The sequence below is a fragment of the Humulus lupulus genome, chromosome 9 (genome assembly GCF_963169125.1).
Source record: "Humulus lupulus chromosome 9, drHumLupu1.1, whole genome shotgun sequence".
Taxonomy (NCBI): Eukaryota; Viridiplantae; Streptophyta; class Magnoliopsida; order Rosales; family Cannabaceae; genus Humulus; species Humulus lupulus.
In genome coordinates this window covers 152,575,644-152,597,524 of record NC_084801.1, presented here as the reverse complement: position 1 = coordinate 152,597,524, position 21,881 = coordinate 152,575,644, and the positions used below count along the sequence as shown (strand labels likewise).

Here is a 21,881-nt window from a genome sequence, read left to right as displayed (position 1 = left end):
TTGGTCTTTGTAATGTTATTCCTCAACCTAAACATGAGAAAAATTCTTGAATGCCTTCCAGTCAGTTTCTTAAAGTCCAATTATAGCTATGTGGATTTACCATTGATCCTTCTTGCTAAATTTTTCTCACTTGCAAGGGCTTGAACCCTTTGATCTAATTAAACAGCAAAATTCTTGTTGGTTCTCATCATATATAATTAGGTAGAAATATAAACAACCAAAGAGCTTACTTTACTTAAGTAATGCTCGTTTTTACATACATTAATTGTAATTATAAGTTACACAACTCTAACTCATCATTACTCCAAAAATCTAGAAAATATATATATAGAGAACAACCTAGCCCGACTGCCATAAATCTGGACTGGTTGAAATACTTACTCCTTAGCCCCACTTTTTTTTCACATACCAAGGAGTTGGGACCATTTTTCTTTCTAAACTTAAATATCCTTTTGTCTCTAATCAATAAAAGTAGGTTTTCAAAATTTAAAACCCCTTTTAATATCAAACCAAAGACATCAACCAAGCACATCTAACTCCCTCTCTCTCATTTTCTCTCTACAATATTGTTTAAACTTTTACACAAATTCCTCACTCAAGAATATCATCAAACATGGCGGAATTAATATTTATATATAAATATATATTGTGTACGTACAACTTTATTTTAATCTAAAATTGATCACCCTCAAAAGTCTGGCCAAATTGCCAATCAGCTGGAGCGACGTCGTTGCATGTGATAGTACGGCCATCACTGCCGGTGACTTTGAAGGAGAGTTTTTGCCCGTTGAGGTAGGAGTTGCTCTGCCAGTTCTGGCCCCAGTTCCTTGACATGGGGATCCACCCTGTCCTCGACACTTTTATCGCCACCGTCTGTACCTCCCCGGCGCCACCCACGTTTGTTATGAGAACCAAGTTAAAGTAGGAGTGGCCATTGATGGTGAACCTTATTCCTCCTTTCTTCTCACATGGAACCCTGCATTCATGAGACCATATATGATGGATGAACTCTCTATCACTTTCACCTCAAAACCGTTTTGCTAATAATAATAGTACGTACGAAATAGATCATATATAAATAAATAAAGATGAGACATACGTACGTGGAACGTGGCCTTATAAATACATATTTTACAATGTACGTAGCAAATTTTATATAAGCTGTCAAACACACACATGGTGTTTCATGACATTTGTGGATAATGTATAAAAAATATTTGTTATTATAAATAAAGTAAAACTAAATATTTATCCTAGCAACCACAAGAACTAATACATAAATATGAGCCAAAACAAACACAGTTGACGTGACAAAACCTTTTCAATATAATAAGTTACATCATATCAAATAAATGTGATTTTGTTGAAAAAATATGTTAGAATATGTCGTGAATCTGTTTACCCCTTTTAGATAATCCTTCACGGGATCTCGCTGCCCGGTCGTCGAGTCGGGGTCCACGGGCGAAGTGCCCTGGTTTTGGGGGTTCAGGAGCGCAACAAGGCCCCCGACACGGTATATGCGGGCTTCGGGTTTTCTGTTTTGGGCCTAATTTGATATTTTCTGGTTTAAGTTTTGAGAGTAGTATAAATGCTACTAAGCTATATATTGAAAGATCTGTAATTCTGAATATTGTGAAAGAAATAAATTATCTTTTTTTTTCCTGTGAACCTAGCTAACACATTGTTAGTGCACCAAATAATTCTGTGTAATTCAATGTGCTCTTGATTGTTGATTGTTGATTTTTGCTTTAATCTTTATTGCGTTTGTTTCAACAAAATACTTTTTTGGTGCATATAATAAATTTTGTGAATCTCTTTTTCAAGTTTGATTTAGTAGGGTTTGTATGAGTTAATTAAAATAGTTATATACGCATAAATATTCTTAGTCAGAATAATTCTCTGATGCACATGTCACGTTCGTTTAGGTTAGGTGATATATATATATACCTTCTGAAGAGTACTGGGACAATGCCAGCACGATACTCAGCAATCTGCAAGAAAGCAGGCTCAGCCAGATCAAAGTGCTCACGAGGAGGGTTGCACCAGCCACCGTTGTCGTTAGGCAACGCCGAGTTCGGAGGGCAGAAGTTGGTGGCGGTTACCGTGATCACACCCGACCGACACCATTTAGGGTCGTCATTGCACCGCAACTGATAACACGCGCCGCAGCTCAGTCCGCTGTTAAAAAGAACGGTGCTCAGCGCCGCCGTGCTAGTCCCATACCCTTGACTGTACAAGTTTCCATAACCACAAGCTCCTCCTAATAAAACACAGAACAAAATATATAAAATCCACATTATTACTATTATTACATGCCAAACATGACCTTAGAACAACAATATATTTTATCAATTTTTTTACGGTTTTACCCATGGTGCCGGTGGCATCACTGCCGCCGTAGAAGGTGGCGTGAGCAGGCTGCCAGCCGCCGTCGTAGGCTGCTCCGAGAGTGCCATGAAAGAGGAGGTTGAATAGAGGCAATAAGAATAGGAAGGAAGATTGGAGAGTATTGATTGCCCTAGAAAACTCCATTAGTGATGAATATGGTTATGGGTTCTTCGTCTATGTAGTTAGTGAGCTTTTTAGATATATGTTGTTATATATGCCGATTATATAGGAAGGTGTGAATTTATAGTTCAAATGAAGAGTAGGTGTAGTGTGAATTTGGAAACTAAAAAAAATAAAAAATAAAAAGAGAAAATAAAATAGGGTTTAGGGCTGTCACGTCTGAGCCACTTAACTGTCAAACTAAATGGATTTTAATTAGAAAATTCAGTACAACTACTGATTATAATTATTGTATTAGATATGGGCACATGCATGTTTATAGCTTCATATATTATAGTTATTAGAACTACTGGGAGTATGGTAGGACCCCCTTTCAACCAAAAAATAAAAGAGAGACAAAGTTGGACCATCTAAAAGATAATTATTTAGCTGAAACTAAATAAGCTAGTAAAAACATTTATTAACAATTTTTAAAAGAATATATAATATTAATATTCTTAACTTAACATTAATTAATATATAGTTTTTAATCACAATATTGTATTTATTTAACCGCACATTTTTTAGTCACAAATGAGTATTTTTTTTACTCATTAATTCTATATTCTTATTTACAAATTATACTAAATGGCACCTAAAATAAGAAAAAGAAAAAATCACTCCCTTTGTTATCATTATATATATTGTCGATTTTTTTATAATGATAAAATCTTGCTAAGTAGAGGTTTTTTTCAATTTGTAGAGGTAATATCTCTTCTATTTAAAAAATGTGGAGATAACGGAAATTCTTAACGAAATATTTAAAATATTTAACGGAATATATTTTTAAAACCAACTAAAAATAGATATTTATTAATAATATTAATATAAATTTAAATATTATAAAATATCATTATTATATTAATATGTAATATAATAGTATATATAATAATTATATTTGTTGACTCTCTTTTTCGCTATCAACCTTAAGAAGATAGATTAAAGAAACAAGCAATACGAACACAATGATTTTTACGTGGTTCTGGTTATAAAAGAACTCTAGTCCACGAGTCTCTCATATTAAGAGGATTGGAAGCTTGTGATGGCAAGCTCCAATGGTATATTCTCAGACATCATTTAGATTGCTTTTGAGTACAAGATATTTTCTCTCCAAACAACTGAACCCTTTACAATGAGACTCCCAGCTCTATTTATAGAGGTTGGGGTCCTTAATACTATTCATCAGTAATTAATACACATTATTCTCATTATTTGGGGATTAATACCAATTCAATGCATTGGGCTGCATTGAATAGAGACAACGACCCAAGCGAGATTTGCAGGGCCCACTGTAGAAAGGCACCTACTTTATGGGGAACATGCCCCAGGTACTGTCAGGGCGTGCCGTAAGTACCTCCATGTCAGACGACATAGTGGGAGTGAGAATTTTCGAGTCGTACACTCGACAACACCATTGACGGATCGCCCAAAAAGGTTGTCAGACGATCCTCTGGCGCTACAAACCCGCATTTGCTGGCACATTGCACCTTATCTTAGGTCTGAGAACCAAAACCTCGGACCTGGGAGACGACTATGGGAGGAAAACCCTCGCCATAATTTCCTGAGCTGGAGAACCTCTAGCTCTAAGGGCAACCCTCGGAGAGTAATCTAATAAGGAACCCATGACCTACTGTCAAAGACAAGGTCTCACCTAGGAGGACCTTTACCCCGAATAGAGGCCTTGGAGAGTAACATACCCCGATGATGTCTATGAGCGTCCGAGCCAGTCACTTGGGGTTATCACGTGTCGGAGATGAAAATACGGATAAGATTTTCCCCCCCAAGTCTCTACTTGTCCTCGGGCAGTAGAGACTTAACTTAAGGGTGATTTGAAAAAATGGAGGGAAAAAATGTTTGGGCTTTCCTCTGAATTCACTTTGAAGAGCAATAAAACCACGTGTCAACGCCCCATTGCTGGGCCTGTCAGTCTGTGCATTTAATTAGGGGTCAACTCCGAGATCCCAAACGTCTACTCTACACCCGAGGCGTCTTTTCCCAAAGAAACAATGATTGCGATCCACTTTGAACCCTGACTGTTGGATCACCCTCATGATCTCACCAGGGCAAGCCATTCGACGGTCGTGGGGAATTTGCTTCATAAGTTTTACTGGGTATAAAAGCTCAGGAAAACCATCTTCAACCTCACACGGTAACCATACGAAAATCAAAAACTCGCTCACAGAACACTCTCTTCTCTCTCGCCTGCCCCTTGTCTTCAATCTTTTTTTCCAGGAGCTCTGGACGACTGGCGTGAATCTTCGTACTTCTGGGCAGACGAAAAATGATACTTCAGTGTTAGGACTCACCTCAACACCTACCTTCGTTTCATCTCGGTTAAGTGCCTTCGACCCACCTTTCTGTTTTTGTGTGTGCTTGAGGTTTTTCGATATATGTTTAGGAATGCTAATGGTATGGAATTTTAGAGTCTATTACTAGTTTTCACGAGTCATTTTAGGCACATTTTGATATTAGGGACATTCAAAATGGCCCTCTGATTAGTGGTGAAAAATACACATTTATTGATTTTAATAGTCAAAATAAATTAAGTTTTAATTAATATTTTCATGGAATTAATATGATTTATTTTATAAATGAAAGTATTTGATTATGATTTAATTTATTATTATTTTGTAGGAATTAAAGATGTATTCTGATACTTTGAAATGAAGAGAAAAGAAAATAATTAAATCTGAAAAAAGAGAAGAGAAAATGGTATTTTTGAAGATCAAAACCCAAGAAAGAAGCCCAATAGCACCCAGGCCCGCCAGCCTACTCTTCTCCCAGCCAATCTCCTCGTGCCATGTGTCCGCACCTGGCCAGCAGCTCCAGCCGTCCCCAGTAGCAATGTGACCCTATAGCTGCGACATGTGTCCTCCAAATTGCTTCAATAGCAGCAGCCCGAAGCACCAAAGTCAGCCTCTCCCAATCAATTCGGTACCCTCCAAGCCCAGGCCGAAGCATCTTTTTGGACTCCCCAGCTGGCCCAATACAAAGGCCCAACTGTCCTCCTGCCAGCCAGCCCAGCTCCACGGCTCCAGCAAGCCCAATCCGAAATATTCCCAGCAGCCTGCCTACGTGGCACTCCCTCATTGGCTGGAAATGGGTCAAAACCCTCTTGTGTCACCAGCAATGTTTTGTGGGTATTGGGCTTTGTAAATTGCTATTTTGAGCTTTAAAGGTCATGTTTTTGTGGTATATTGGAAAAGGGGAAAATGACCATACACCAAAATAGCTAGGTTAATATTAATAATAAGATTTAATTTTTCAAAATCATATTTTATTATTAATATTTCAGATTTATTTTGTAAACCCCATTTTGTTGTTTAATTTCTTTTTAGTCCTTTTTTTTCTCTATAAATAGGGACTCCTTTCTTCACACTTAGTATGTAATTTTTAGAGTAAAGAAGCTATAGCAAAATTTATACTCACTTTCTTCTCATATTTTCTTCTTAGAATTTTGTGAGAATCATGAGCATAATGACCTAATCTTCCTAGGAAGGTTAGGGATGATTCTATATGCTAGTGATGTTATTTTGCTACTTTGATTTAATATGTTCTTAATGTAAAATTTTTGAGTTATTTATGTTCTTTCATCTCCATCTTTATTTACTTATGCTAATAGTATATAGGATTAGTCATGCTCTTTCTATGTACTTCTAATTAGTAAAAGTAATATTGATACCTAATTTTATGTCTAATCTTCTATTGCATTATTGCCTTTGGGTATTTTGTCATTTTAGATTTTTCATAAGATTAACATTGTGCTTTTAAAGTAAAGAACTTTATAACTCAAATGAACTTTTGTTAGAAAAGAATATGGACTTTAATGTTAGATTTTCCAAGTAAATGCTGGGATGTGAACTATTTACTTGTGTATTTTTGTAAATCAAGTAACCAAGTAACTAAACAAGTATATGGATGATTCTTGAAACCTTTCATTTTCTCAAACTCTTGATTACATCTTACCTTTATTTCACTTATCTCATTTCATCACTTTATTAAAAATACAATACCAAAATCTCAAACCTCTTTCCATTTACAATTTTATTTATTTCTTGTTACTAACTTTTTGTGTTATTTTCTACTAATTTTTTGATTTTAGGTTACCTCCTTGTGGATCGACCACCCGATCTTACTACAACTACCGCTTAGTGGTAGCCAGATTTTGGGCGTTAAACAAATTTTGGCGCCGTTGCCGGGGAGGTAATTTTCAAAGGTTTAGTGAAATTTTTACAAAAATATTAGTAACTTTATTTGTGTTTTTGTTGGAATAAATAGTGTTAGTATAGTTTTTTTTTATTTACTAATTTTTAATTAATTATTATTATTATAACAAAAAAAAAACAATCATAAAAAAAATTCCTTTATTTATATATATATATATCTTTTCTTTTCTTTCTCTTTTTTATTCTTTTTTCGGTAAAAAAAAACATATTTATATTATAAACATTCATATATATATATATATATACACATAACTATAAAAAAAATCCAAAAAACATTTATATATATATATTTATTCTTATCTTAAATTTCCTGTTTTAAAAAAAAACCATAAATATATTTATATAATCACTTTTTTTTTTCCTTTTTAGTTCATTCTTACTCAATTTTTCTTTCTTAATTTCTATTCTATATTTTTTTAGTTTTAATACATATTAAAAAAAATTAAGCTTGTTATTCTATCTTCACTTTAATTCTCTTTTCTTTATTTTATTTTTGTGTTGTTTATTTTGTTGCTTAGTTTAGGCTTTTACTTTCTTTACCTTAGTTTTCCTTAGGATTTTAATTTTTTTTTTAAAAACATAAAATTGCATAAAATTGTTCATAAAATTTCAATCATAAAACGCTTAGTATTGGGAACAATTGTGTAATAATACAAATGATAGAAACAGATATTGTTCTGTCTAGAAAGATTGGTTGTTAAATAAGGTTTGTGATAGCGTTACCCTCCACACTTACCTGGGAACCTCGTGGAGTTCTGTCTAGGCAAGTGTGGGTCTAAAGCAGTACCTTGGCAACCTTCCCAATCGGCCTGGGAACATTTCGAGCATCTACCTTTGCACTATTACATTTTTGAACTTATTACTATAAGAAAACCAAGCTTGTTCTGTCAAAATAAGCAATTTCACTCTGCTTAAAGGTTGTTTGGTCGAAAAGGTTGACTTGTGATCCACCATACTTACTCAGTAACCTCGGGGAGTTCTAGTAAGGCGTTGGAGATCACCCGAAAACCTCCAAATCTACCCGGGAACAAGTTTAACAAAAAAAAAAGAAAAAAAAAAAAAGACATAAAATAAATCTAATTTTGATTTCCGAGGGTGGATGAATTATCATGAAACTTCTAGTGACACTTCTTTCAATTCATCTGCCACTCCTACCGGAACTCCTTCCACCAATCCTGCTTCTCCACAAACTTTCGCTGATAATAACCCATTCGCAATGATGAAATCCAACCAAGAACTCTCAATGACTACCTCCATCCTACTCGCACTTCCACGCCTTCATGCATTATCTTCCCTCCTAATATTCTCACATTAGACTTTAAACCTGGCATGATTCAACTCTTGCCCACATTCCATGGAATGGAAAACGAAAGCCCATACGTGCATATCAGAGAATTCGAGGAGGTGGTAGCCACGTTCTATAACCGAGCCGAAAATGCCGATGCTATGCGACTAAAGTTCTTCCCCTTCTCCGTGAAGGACAAAGCCAAAAGCTGGTTATACTCTTTGAGACCTAGGTCTATTGGAACATGGGAGGAGATGACCAAATCCTTCTTTCTGAAACACTTCCCTAGCCATAAGACCAACAATCTAAAACGACAGATTTCCACATTCTCCCAAAAGGACAATGAAACGTTCTATCAAGTCTGGGAAAGATTCAAAGATCTGTTAAATCAGTGCCCGCACCATGGCTATGAGAACTGGCGTTTAGTCAGTTACTTCTATGAAGGCCTCACGAGTCGTGAGTGCCAGTTTGTAGAAATACTATGCAATGGTGAATTCCTCGAAAAAGAGCTAGACGATGCTCTTGAATATCTCGAAGAAGCCGCGAAAAAGTTTCACACTTGGACGGGTCCAAGTACTACTGACAGCACCAACCGACACAAACCATCTGGGATCTATCAACTTCGAGAAGAGGATAGTGTTAAGGCCCAACTCGAAGCTTTTAAAAAGCAGTTTGAGGTCTTAATGACGAAGAATAGCCAAAAATCGCACATGATTGCTTAAGCGGAACCACAAGAACCTTGCTTTGTTTGTGGAGGGACGGAGCACTTAGCTAAGGACTGCTTAGCTTTGAATGAAATGAGGGGGGTTTATGAGGAGCAATGCAACGCCTTAGGGGCATATAACAAGACATTCTCCCATACGTACAACCCTGGTTGGAGAAACCACCCAAATTTCAGTTGGAGAGATTTCAACCAAGCTCAATCGACTGGAGGCCAATGGAGAAACAAGTTCAACCTTCAAAGGCGTATTCTGCACCTCAATACAATGCTCATCCACAATGAAATTCTCTTGAGAAATCTCTTCATGCATTCATGGAGGAACAATCCAAACTGAATCGCCAAATGATGGAAGAAATCAAGGAAATGAAATGTCAATTCTCAAAATTGACTGAATCCTTGGCCATTTCGGAAAAAGGCAAACTTCCTTCCCAACCGAAATTCAATGTGCAAGGCCAACACATGGCCCAATCTTCAAATTCAAATGATCAAAACCTCAAGGAAGTGAAGGCCATCACGACAAGAAGCGGTAAAACTTTGCCAGACCCACCCATAAAATCCAACTCTCCCAGTATTCCAAAAGTCATTTCCGAAAATTCACCACTCAATGCCTCTCCAAAGATACCATTTCCCCAGGCTTTGAAACTTGTTGGGAAACTTCCTGATAACCGAACTGAACTCCTTGAGCACTTGACACAAGTGAAGATTAATCTTCCTTTGCTTCACATCATTAAACAAGTGTCTGCTTATGCCAAAATCATCAAGGATCTTTGCACTGCAAAAAGGAAGCACCATGTCAAGAAGACTGCCTTCTTGACCGAGCAAGTGAGTGCGGTGATTGAACAAAAGGCACCGCCGAAATACAAAGATCCTGGTTGTCCCACCATTTCTTTCCAAATTGGGACCCATGAAGTCAGCCAAGCCTTACTTGATCTTGGCGCGAGTGTCAATCTCATGCCTTATTCTGTATACTCGCAACTCGGTCTTTGAGAAATGAAGCCAACATCTGTTGTACTATAGCTTGCTGATCGTTCCACCAAAAATCCTAGGGGTATCGTTGAGGATGTATTGGTTAAAATTGAAAAATTATATTACCCCATGGATTTTCATATTCTTGATACCCAATCTGTGGTGAACATGGAGTCTAAAATTCCTATTATCCTCATAAGACCATTCCTTGCTACTGCAAATGCTTTGATCAATTGTCGGAATGGTCTAATGAAGATATCGTTTGGAAACATGACTCTTGAAGTCAATATCTTCCACATCGGGAAACAACCCCGAGAAGATGATGAATGCTATCAAACATTCATGATTGACTCTTTAATTCCTGAGGAGGTTCAATTGCGAAGCAACTTTGATAATCTTGATGAACTCCTCTTTCTGTCTGACAATGAAAGTCCCAGTTCTATTGAGTCTACTCCTGCAATATCGGATCGCATAGACTCACGCCATAGAAGGACTCAGTTTTGGCAACCTCGCTTTGAAGAGCTACCTCGTGAGAGGGCACAGCCGAAAACTTCAGCCGAAGAGGTTCCAATTATTCAATTGACCCAACTTCCCGAGGGTTTGAAACATGTCTTCTTGGGAGATGGTGAAACCTTTCCAGTTATCATCTCGTCCAATCTTCAAAATTCTCAAGAATTGCAGTTACTCGAGCTACTGCGAACGCATAAATCTGCGATAGGTTGGACACTTGCTGATATCAAAGGTATTAGCCCTTTAATTTTCTCCCATCAAATCAATCTGGAGGACGAAGCCATCCCTCGAAGAGACCCTCAAAGGCGACTGAACCCCACAATGAAAAAGGTTGTAAAAAATGAAGTTTTGAAATTGCTAGACGCTGGTATTATTTACCCCATAGCTGATAGCAAGTGGGTCAATCCAACTCAAGTCGTGCCCAAGAAATCTGGTGTCACCGTGATCCAAAACGAAAAAGGGGTCCTTGTCCCCACAAAAATGGTGACGGGGTGGCGCATGTGCATTGATTATAGAAAATTAAATGCCGCCTCCCGCAAAGATCATTTTCCACTCCCATTCATTGATCAAATCCTTGAACGTGTAGCTGGTCATCCTTTCTATTGCTATCTTGATGGCCATTCTAGCTATTATCAAATTGAGATTGCATTGGAGGATCAAGATAAGACCACTTTCACTTGTCCCTTTGGCACTTTTGCTTTCCGGCGTATGCCATTTGGCTTGTGTAATGCACCAGCTACTTTCCAAAGATGCATGATGAGCATCTTTAGTGACATGATCGAAAAATCAATGGAAGTATTCATGGATGACCTAACCGTTTTTGGAAACTCCTTTGAGACATGTCTTCTTCATCTTAAAGCTGTTTTAAAATGATGCATTGAGAAAAGACTTGTACTCAATTGGGAGAAATGCCACTTCATGGTATCTTCTGGCATAGTCTTAGGCCACATTGTTTCTGAAAAAGGAATTGAGGTTGATCAATCCAAAGTCGACCTTATCTCCAACCTGCCGACTCCTAAGACTATCAAAGACGTTAGGTCATTTCTTAGTCATGCTGGTTTCTATAGGAGGTTCATACAAAAATTTTCAATGATTGCCCGTCCGCTAAGCAAGCTCCTAGCCAAAGATGCCACTTTTGAATGGACACCTACATGTGAGGAATCATTCCGAACACTGGTCAATTCACTCACTTCCGCTCCCATCATTCAGTCACCCGATTGGAGTCTTCCTTTCGAGATCATGTGTGACGCCATCAACTTTGCTGTGGGCACTGTGCTAGGACAACGAAGGGAGGGGAAACCCTTTGTTGTCTATTATGCAAGCTGAACTCTCAATAGTGCTCAAATGAACTATTCCACCACTAAAAAAGAGTTGATTGCCGTTGTCTTTTCCCTTGACAAATTCCGATCTTATTTGATTGGATGGTCTATTACGATCTTCACAGATCACTCCGCCCTTAAGTATCTCCTTTCCAAAAAGGATGCTAAGGCGCGATTAATACGGTGGATCCTTCTCCTGCAAGAATTTGATATAACGATCAAAGACAAGAAAGGTGTTGAAAGTGTCATTGCGGACCACTTGTCCCGACTTGAATTCAGTGATCCTGCTGATGGTCCACCTATTCACGATGATTTCCCCGATGAACAATTGCTTTCTGTTGCTAAGTTATCGTGGTATGCTCACATTGTAAACTACTTAGTAATAGGTGAACTCCCATCTGAATGGAGTTCACAAGACAAACGCAAATTTTTGGTCGAGGTGCGCAATTTCAAGTATTGCCCCGACAAAATCATGCGAAGATGCATCCCCGAAGATGAGGTGTCTAGTTTGCTGAATTTTTGCCATAATGATGCTTGTGGTGGCCACTTCTCTGTGAAGAAAACCGCTGCAAAAATCTGACAATGTGGCCTTTACTAGCCCACTTTGTTCAAAGACACCAATGATTTCTGTCGTTCTTGTATAAGGTGCCAAAAGTTAGGATCCTTATCCCGTCGGCACATGATGCCCTTGAACCCAATTCTTGTTATCGAAATATTTGATTGTTGGGGGATAGACTTTATGGGACCATTTCCACCCTTTTTTGGCTACCTTTACATTCTTCTCGCTATGGATTATGTTTCTAAATGGGTCGAGGCGGTACCATGTCGAACCAATGATAACGCTACAGTTTTCAAATTCTTGAAAGAAAATGTGTTATCAAGGTTCGGTACCTCTCGCGCTATCATCAGTGATCAAGGCACTCATTTTTGCAACAGATCCTTTGAGGCTCTTATGCGCAAGTACGGTGTACTTCATAAAGTTGCAAATGCCTATCATCCACAGACCAATGGTCAAGCTGAGTTAGCCAATAGGGAGATAAAACACATTCTGGAAAAGACGGTAAATCCCGACCGCAAAGATTGGTCTACACGACTTCTAGACGCTCTTTGGGCATACTGCACTGCTTTCAAGTCCCCTCTTAGGATGTCTCCCTATCGGATTGTCTTTGGAAAAGCCTGTCATTTACCTGTCGAGCTCGAGCATAAAGCATATTAGGCCATCAAAGCCCTAAACTTTGATCTGAATGCCGCAGGTATCAGTCGCAAACTCCAGTTGTCCGAAATTGAGGAGTTGAGAAACGATGCATATGACAATTCCAGGATTTATAAAGAAAAATTGAAAATCGCTCACGAAAAACAAATCCTGCGAAAACACTTTGAGCCAAATCAAAAAGTGCATCTGTACGATTCTTGCTTGCACTTGCATCCCGGTAAACTGCGATTGCAATGGACTGGTCCATTTGTAGTGAAGCAAGTGTTTCCCAACGGTTCTATTGAGGTCGAGGACTCAACCGATGGGAGAATTTTTTGAGTCAATGGCCAAAGACTGAAGCATTACATTGAGAGTGTGAGTCGTGTTGAAGAGGTCCTTCTTAAGGACCCAATCTATACACTCTGAAGTTCTAAATGGTTTGTTGTTGTTCTTTTTATTTTTATTTTTTCATTATCTTTATTTTTCAGTCTTTCTTTTATTTTTGCATGCTTTTCGTTTTTGTATTTTGTTTTGGGGTATTGTTACCAGGCTATTTTGGCTCTCACCTCATGGACATGGCCATCATCCATGTGTCTTCTTTCCTTACCTTTTTCATTGCTTATTCATTTTGACATTGAGGACACTGTCTGATTTTTGTTTGGGGGTGGTGAGCATGCACTGGCTTTCATTAGGAAAATCTTATTGTTACGTCATTAGCATTCAATTGGAAAACATTATTGTCTTGTTGAATTTTTAAGTAAAATTTTCTCAAAATTATCCAAGCATGAGTATAATTTGTTGGTTTGAGTCAGTTCTTACTATGTTTAGCTATTAAGAAGTGATTTTCAGAGTTCTTTTGTGCACTTTCCAAACAGATAAATAAATTGGTTGTTAACACAAATAGTTGAGAGAAATTTCAAGTTTAAAGTTTTTCATTTCTTGGTGAGTTGTGAGAGTTGAGAAAAAAACTTTTTGAACTTTTATTGATCATTTGAGTTGGTAAAGTCACATCTTTGGAATTTAAAACATGACATTTACTAGAGGGATGTTCTTCATTTAAGAAAAGTCTTTGTAATAAATTTATGTTCTATTTATTGTATTGTATCTGTAATTTCCTTTTTATTTTTGTGTTGTCTCTTGTCAAGAAAAATAATGAAAAAAAAAAGAAATTAAAAAAAAAAGAAGTAAACAAAAGAAAAAGAAAAAAAATAGATAAATGAAAAAAAATGAAAAAAAGAGAACAAGAGCAACATTTCCTTCTATTATTTTGTAGTTGTTGAAAAAAAAAACGTATATATATTTCTATTACTATTATTTTGTGTAATTGTATTAAAAAAATTTATTATCATTATAGATCACTTTCTTATTTATCATTGTTAGTTAGTTGTCATTCTGTTCTTTGAGTTTTCTCATGTAAATCCCAAAGGTTGTTTGTCATTTGGATTCCAATAAGTTGATTTGCCTATCTTGTGATCAATATTTGTTAAGATTGCTTGTCCTAAAAAGTTTATCTTTTCTCATTTGAGCGTAAACTGTTACATTTCCAACTCCAAGAGTGTAATCCTTCCCATACAAATACTTTCAATGCCCGTGAGGAATTTGGAGTTGAGATCTTTATACTTTTGAGATTTTTCGATACTATTTGTGTTATGACTTGTGATAAAAAGAATATGGTTTGGTGCGCACACACACAACTCTGAAATCGAAACTATAGTAGCTTAGATAGTAATTTCTGACTTCTTGCTGATAATTTGAAAATGCTTAGATGATTTTGCTTGGTTTGACTTGATTATTCAACTTGACAATTTTCTTTTTCGCTTGAATTGCTAGGGACTAGCAATAAGCTAGTTGGGGGTTGTGATTAGTGGTGAAAAATACACATTTATTGATTTTAATAGTCAAAATAAATTAAGTTTTAATTAATATTTTCATGGAATTAACATGATTTATTTTATAAATGAAAATATTTGATTATGATTTAATTTATTATTATTTTGTAGGAATTAAAGTTGTATTCAGATACTTTGAAATGAAGAGAAAAGAAAATAATTAAATCTGAAAAAAGAGAAGAGAAAATGGTATTTTTGAAGATCAAAGCCCAAGAAAGAAGCCCAATAGCACCCAGGCCCGCCAGCTTACTCTTCTCCCAGCCAATCTCCTTGCGCCACGTGTCCGCACCTTGCCAGCAGCTCCAGCCGTTCCCAGCAGCAGCGTGACCCTCCAGCTGCGACACCTATCCTCCAAATTGCTTCAACAACAGCAGCCCGAAGCACCAACGTTAGCCTCTCCCAATCAATTTGGCACCCTCCAAGCCTAGGCCGAAGCATCTTTTTGGACTCCCCAACTGGCCCAATACAAAGGCCCAACTGTCCTCTTGCCAGCCAGCCCAGCTCCACGGCTCCAGCAAGCCCAATCCGAAACCTTCCCAGCAGCCTGCCTACGTGGCACTCCCTCATTGGCTGGAAATGGGTCAAAACCCTCTTGTGTCACCAGCCATGTTTTGTGGGTATTGGGCTTTGTAAATTGCTATTTTGAGCTTTAAAGATCATGTTTTTGTGGTATTTTGGAAAAGGGGAAAATGACCATACACCAAAATAGTTAGGTTAATATTAATAATAAGATTTGATTTTTCAAAATCATATTTTATTATTAATATTTCAGATTTATTTTGTAAACCCCATTTTGTTGTTTAATTTCTTTTTAGTCCTTTTTTTTTCTCTATAAATAGGGACTCCTTCTTCACACTTAGTATGTAATTTTTAGAGTAAAGAAAAGAAACTATAGCAAAATTTCTACTCACTTTCTTCTCATATTTTCTTCTTAGAATTTTGTGAGAATCATGAGCATAATGGCCTAATCTTCCTAGAAAGGTTAGGGATGATTCCATATGCTAGTGATGTTATTTTGCTACTTTGATTTACTATGTTCTTAATGTAAAATTTTTGAGTTATTTATGTTCTTTCATCTCCATCTTTATTTACTTATGCTAATAGTATATAGGATTAGTCATGCTCTTTCTATGTACTTCTAATTAGTAAAAGTAATATTGATACCTAATTTTATGTCTAATCTTCTATTGCATTATTGCCTTTGGGTATTTTGTCATTTTTAGATTTTTCATAAGATTAACATTGTGCTTTTAAAGTAAAGAACTTTATAACTCAAATGAACTTTTGTTAGAAAAGAATATGAACTTTAATGTTAGATTTTCCAAGTAAATGTTGGGATGTGAACTATTTACTTGTGTATTTTTGTAAATCAAGTAACCAAGTTACTACACAAGTATATGGATGATTCTTGAAACCTTTCATTTTCTCAAACTCTTGATTACATCTTACCTTTATTTCACTTATCTCATTTCATCACTTTATTAAAAATACAATACCAAAATCTCAAACCTCTTTCCATTTACAATTTTATTTATTTCTTGTTACTAACTTTTTGTGTTATTTTCTACTAATCTTTTGATTTTAGGTTACCTTCTTGTGGATCGATCGCCCGATCTTACTACAACTACTGCTTAGTGGTAGTCACGTTTTGGGCGTTAAACACCCTCAAAATTTGTTATGTCAACTTTGCGTTTCTGAGCCGGTGACTCGAATTTGGGGAATTCCTAGATTCCAGGAGGTTCATCCCCTCTGGCTTGTCCTTAGGCGTCGGGGGTACTGTAACGACCCAAATTCGCTAATAAGACTTAAGGGCCTTGATTAGTGTGCCAGGAGGGCAGGTTGGGATTTAGGTGTGATTTTATGAGTTAAATGCGCGGTTATGATTTAAAGCATGTTATTTGGCTATTTGTTTAACTGAGATGCATGGCTATGTTTACTAGTATGCATGTAGGCCTGGATCGTGTTAGAAGGGCGTAATTGTGATTTTGGCCATGTTGGGCATAACTGTATTGATATGTGATAATTGTATTCGGTGAATTGTACCACGTGGGTGTGGTTTTGTTATTGTGATGCACGTGCCGAGACGGTCCTAGAGAGCTAGTTAACTTCAGAGTCACAACGGGATTTCTATACCCGGCTCGGGAGGAGCCTAGGGGTACCTCGGGAATTTTAAGGTTAAATTAAGATTTAGCGGGTAATGGTTATTGGAGATTTAGTAACCTGGGTAACCATTAGTTACTGCTGAGAGTAACAAGTTCTAGGTAGAAAATGGTAGAAATGAAATAGAAGTAAAAGGACTTAAGTGCCCTTGAGGTTTAGTTGGGAAAGGATAGGCAAGGAGGGGTAAAATGGTCATTTGGCTGGGAAATTAGATAAATGGCAGCTGGTTTTATGGGGTACACGGTTTGGGGCTTAACCATTTTGGTCTTGATAGAGTTTGAAGAGAAGAGAAAAGAGAGGGAAAAGCTAGGGCATGAGGAAGAAGAAGAAGAAGAAGAGAATGAGAAGTTGGAGACCTAGGAGATGAAGGAAGCTTAGGGATGGATTCCCCATATGAGGTAAGGAATTTTATACTCATTTAAGGCTTGATTATGTTATGGGTTAAGAATTTGAGCATGAGTTAAGTTTGATGTTTGAGTTTTTATTTTTCTGAAATTGAAATCAAGGATGTGGATTTTGGGGATTTGATTGGGTGTTTAGATGTCTTTGGTAATGTTATGGGTTATTGGATGGTTTATTTGGAGTCTTGAGTTGGTTTTGGGGCTTGGGTGTGAGTTTGGGTTGATTTGGGAGTGTTTTGGCTTGAGGAAATGCAGGGGAAAAACCCAGTTTTTCTGGGTTCGAGAAGGAGCGCCGCGGCCCTATTCTTGGGCGCCGCGGCGCGAGGCTGTTGGCAGCCAAGGAGCTCCCTGACTTCGCTGGGCGCCGCGGCCCTTGCGGGTAGCGCCGCGGCGCTACGCCTTTTTCAGGATGGGAAAATTTGCATTTTTCAGCTTTTGCTCCGGGGGTTCGGGGGATGTTTCCGATGAACTGTTTTAGGAATTTGGGAGTCCCGAGAGTGTGGGATTGGTCCCGGGAAGTGATTTTGGGTTGGTTAGTAATGAGGGATGTTTCTTGTGTGTTGTGACTAGGTTCTTTGAGAGGCTCGTGCTAGAGGACCGTGCTCGTGGCTTTAGTGCATCAGGAGGCTCGGAATGCAGGTAAGAAAACTATAACACCCGAGGTTAGGGCATGGCCCCAGATTGTATTATGTGCAAATGTTTAAACCTTAAATGAATCATGATGTGTGTGAATGATTATTTCGAATGTACTATATGTGTGATTATGATGAAATGAGCGGCAAGGGCCGAGTACGGCGTAAGCCGGGGCGGCCGTGGGCCGAAAGTAACACCTAGCACATGGGATGCTATAGTCAGGGCGGGGCCCGGTGGAAACATGTGTTATGCTATATTCAGGGTGGGACCCAAGGGATACATGAGTTATCCTCGCGGTGAGAACCGATACCCCAGGCTTCGGTAAGGCTCTGGGGCGGCTTGGCCGTGTTTGCTTAGTCTAATGATTGACTTGTTTATTTGTGGATTATCTGTTATGATAAACTGTATACATTGCATATGTTATGTTCTGCATGAGTTTTCTTGCTGGGCTTCGGCTCACGGGTGCTCTGTGTTGCAGGTAAGGGCAATGAATGAGTCAACCAACCATGAGTACGGAGAGCGTGAAGCGACGTGTACATGTTTGGTCTGCCCGACTGCTTTGGTTGGGGGTTTATTCGAAAATGGCTGTAATAATCTATGATTTTATGATTTCTTAACTGTAACCTTATTTCAAGATGTAATTAGTTTTCAAACCTTATTTTGGGATCCCAAATGTTTAATAATAGAAGTTTTAATGAAACGACGCATTTTCAAAGATTACAGCCTTAACTTTTAATTAGTCACACTTTTGTTTCAAAACCTCGGTTAGCGAGTTCATTGCACACTGTTTTGTCTTAAAAACTCACTTAGTAACGGCTCTAAGGAAGTAGGGCGTTACAACTTGGTATCAGAGCGAGCCAAGGTTTATTGGTTCTGGAGATCGACCGAACATGTACGCTCGCTGTCAGTGACAAGCTCGACTCAGGGTTGGTTGGTATGATTAATTGACATGTCTGAATATATGTTGAATGCCCTGTTTGCCTGCTTATTTATATGGAGCATGAGGAATGAGATGACATATGCATGAGATACTGATAGGGCCTGGCCCTTGACTATTGCATGTTGAGATTAATGCGTGCTGAACAACATTATTATGCATGTGGATGAATATTGGCATAATGGTTCACATATTAAGCGTATGTGGTTAATTTTATGAGTTAAATTCATATGTTATATCTGTATATTGGCTTGTATGAAGCATGATGAGTATGGATATACTTAGTGATGATTGAATCTGGTAGCTAAATGTATATCATTGTGGATTTGACCTAGTATATGCTTGTGTGTGCATTATACCTGTGGATATTTGGATCTAGTTGTGGGTTGGTTCAGGGTATGAACCTCAGAGTTCAGGAGTTGGTCAGTTTTGACAGATGAACTCGAGTTGTTGGTTCCTAGAAGGATTTGTGGACCTGATATTGTGTTGAAAGGAGGGATTCTAGATATAAGTTGGAGTTGAGATCTCTAGTTATCCCTGGAAGCAGCAGCAGTGAGTCACTAGTGTGTGAGTAGGCTGTGGAGTTTGTTAGTTGAGATGGGATAGAAGAACAGCAGATTTCTCTGGGGAAATAGATAATTTCGATGTTTTAACAGTAAGGTGACCAGTGTTGGTTTACTGTGAGGTATGGACAGATAAAGGTATTATATGAGAGGTTTAAGGGGTGTTATCCTCGGGTTTTGAGGAAAGCTCGAGTTGGCAAGGGACTTATCAATAGACGAGCAGAGTTAATTCCACCCTTGGTTAAGAGGATGAGAGATCCTGATTTAAGGGTTGTGTTAAATGTTGAGGCAGAGAGATGCCCGGGTTTGGTACTCGGGCTGAGGTACTGGCTTATTGGGTTGGGAAGAACCTAGATGATGAATGGTTAGAAGAGATTTTAAAGACATGATTAGAACCGTGGAGACGGGCAAATGTTTAAGTCTGGTTTGGACTGTTAGGAGTAACGACAGCGTAGATCAATGGGTTTGGTGAATTGGATAATTCATTTTGGGAATTTATACTGACGGATGTATCTGGAATTGATGGCGACCCATTTAAGGATATGAGATCTGGAATAGTCTAAGGCATTTGGGCCGCTCTGATGTAAGGTCTTATCGTCTGCATGTGGATGGCGGAGAGGGCCATGTGGTTCGAGGAACTGATGGTTGATGTCTAGAGCTTGAGTGCTAGAGCCGCAATGGCAGTGCTTACTTTGATGGAATTAGTAAAGATAGATTCGTGATAGTCAAGTTATAAGAGCCCCGGATAGTGTTGTGGCTTCTGGAATTGCCGAGATTGGGGGGAAAAAAGTCTGAGTGATAAGATGGTACTTTTATTTGATAGAATGCAGTAAGGTTGGACTCTCAATTGTTGAGGTCGAAGGACCCCAGACAGTGCTTAGGCACCTAATTTGAGATTTGAAAGAAGCTTGATTGCTAAGGTGGTTGTCGAGTTGGCGACAGGAACCAGGGAGATTAGTTGGTATGCACATGAGTGAGAGGATGCCACCTGAGAGGAGGTCAGGTGAGGGCTTCTACATAGAATGACTCGAGATGTTAGAATGGATTTCCCATGGTGAGGGAAACGGAGAACTGGAATGCATCGCTACATTCAAAGTTCGAGGCTGAGTCCTCAAGGAGGAGTATTTGACTGACGAGCTTATGCTTTGGGCAAGTAACGAACTGGAAGGGCTCGGTGTTGAGAATGTTCCGAGAGGGAGATGGACATAGAAAGGTTGCCTCAAAGGTGCCATTTGAGAGGCCGAGGACAGTAATACTTATTGAGAAGGAATTAGAAACTCTGGCGGATGGATTGTTGAGGATATCATCTGGAGTACGTAAAGGAGACAGAGCTGACCAGTGGGAAAGTTATGTGGGTATGCAAAGAAAGATTTAGGGAATACTTCAAGGTCAGACTACAGATAGGATTGGTATAAGGGATGTTGTAGAAGACGGTTTTGGCCGACAGAAAGTCTATTGGAGCAATCGAAGGAATCTGAGCCTGGTGTAGCTAGTGTGTTATACTGCGAGGATTGCTAGTATCGTCGGGTTAGGACGAAAAGTACAATGATGGATAAAAGATGGGACGATGTCCCCAAGAGTTGATCTACGACCTGGTTATTGCCAGTTGGAAACCAAGGATAGAGACATTTCGTGGATTGTCTAGTTTGCGCCGGCTAGAGTGTGAGGAGTTGGTAACAAAGATTCTAGAATGGTTCAAGCTACAGTAGCACAGGTAAGTTCTTTAGACAGAGAATACAAGAACGGTGTGGGCAAGTCCCCTTCAAGCTCACGAGCAGTGCATGTGGATTACTCCCAGACGGAAATGGTGAGCAACTGATTATTATGCTGAAGACGTTAGCACCCAGAAGGCAGAGTCTCAGGTAAGGTTCTACGGATTGTTGGTTTGAGCGTCGTCAAGAGTACTCAGATTAGAGCTACAAGGAGGAAGGACAGGTAAGAGAAGAATTGATTTGAAGCCGCAAAGAAGCTAATGAAGAGCGTCTGAAGAATTGAAGGCATAACAAGACTGGTAAGCGCGTCATTTATTGCACAAGCACCTCCAGAGACGACTACATCAGAGATGAGGAGAACAGTAAAACTTGAGGTTAGACGGATTGAATGGTGTCAAATCAGAAAGAAATTCAGAAGACAAGGTAAGATTGTTTAGTATCTGGAATTTGTGTATGTTTTGGTTAAGTGAAGAGTGATGGCATAAAGGACTTGATCTATGATGAGGACGTGGACTTGTAGGGGTGCATCACGGATTAGGCACGCCCAGGCGCACCTGGCGCGAGGTTGGATCGAACCTTGCGGGAGACGAAAGTATGAACCTGGTTGATACACTTGGAGCATTAAGTTGACAGTTATGGATATCATAAGATGCTTAAGCCTTGGGTATTAGTGAGAAAGGTTAACGTTGAGACACAGATGTGGTGAAAAGTAACAGACGGATGATCAGTGTTTGAAATCCTCGATTGAGCGAGGGGACTTATAATTGGAGACGGAACTCCTAGCTGTGAGGCGTGTGTAAGTCAAGGAATAACGCCATAA

The 21,881-nt window shown here is 38.5% G+C and overlaps 1 protein-coding gene and 1 non-coding gene across 2 annotated transcripts; both read right to left on the bottom strand.

Moving 5' to 3' along the window:
• Positions 1-210: 210 nt before the first annotated feature.
• Positions 211-2,609, bottom strand: LOC133800667 (expansin-A4-like). Its single transcript, XM_062238700.1, has 3 exons — positions 2,370-2,609; positions 1,948-2,260; positions 211-976 (listed from the first exon to the last, which is right to left on the bottom strand). Exons 1-3 carry the CDS (start codon positions 2,530-2,532, stop codon positions 673-675), a joined length of 780 nt encoding a protein of 259 aa, XP_062094684.1. The 5' UTR covers positions 2,533-2,609; the 3' UTR covers positions 211-672.
• Positions 2,610-8,360: 5,751 nt separating this feature from the next.
• LOC133802915 (small nucleolar RNA R71) lies at positions 8,361-8,467 on the bottom strand. The gene has a single exon (XR_009877658.1). It is a non-coding gene; the product is annotated as a small nucleolar RNA R71 (small nucleolar RNA).
• Positions 8,468-21,881: the final 13,414 nt, after the last annotated feature.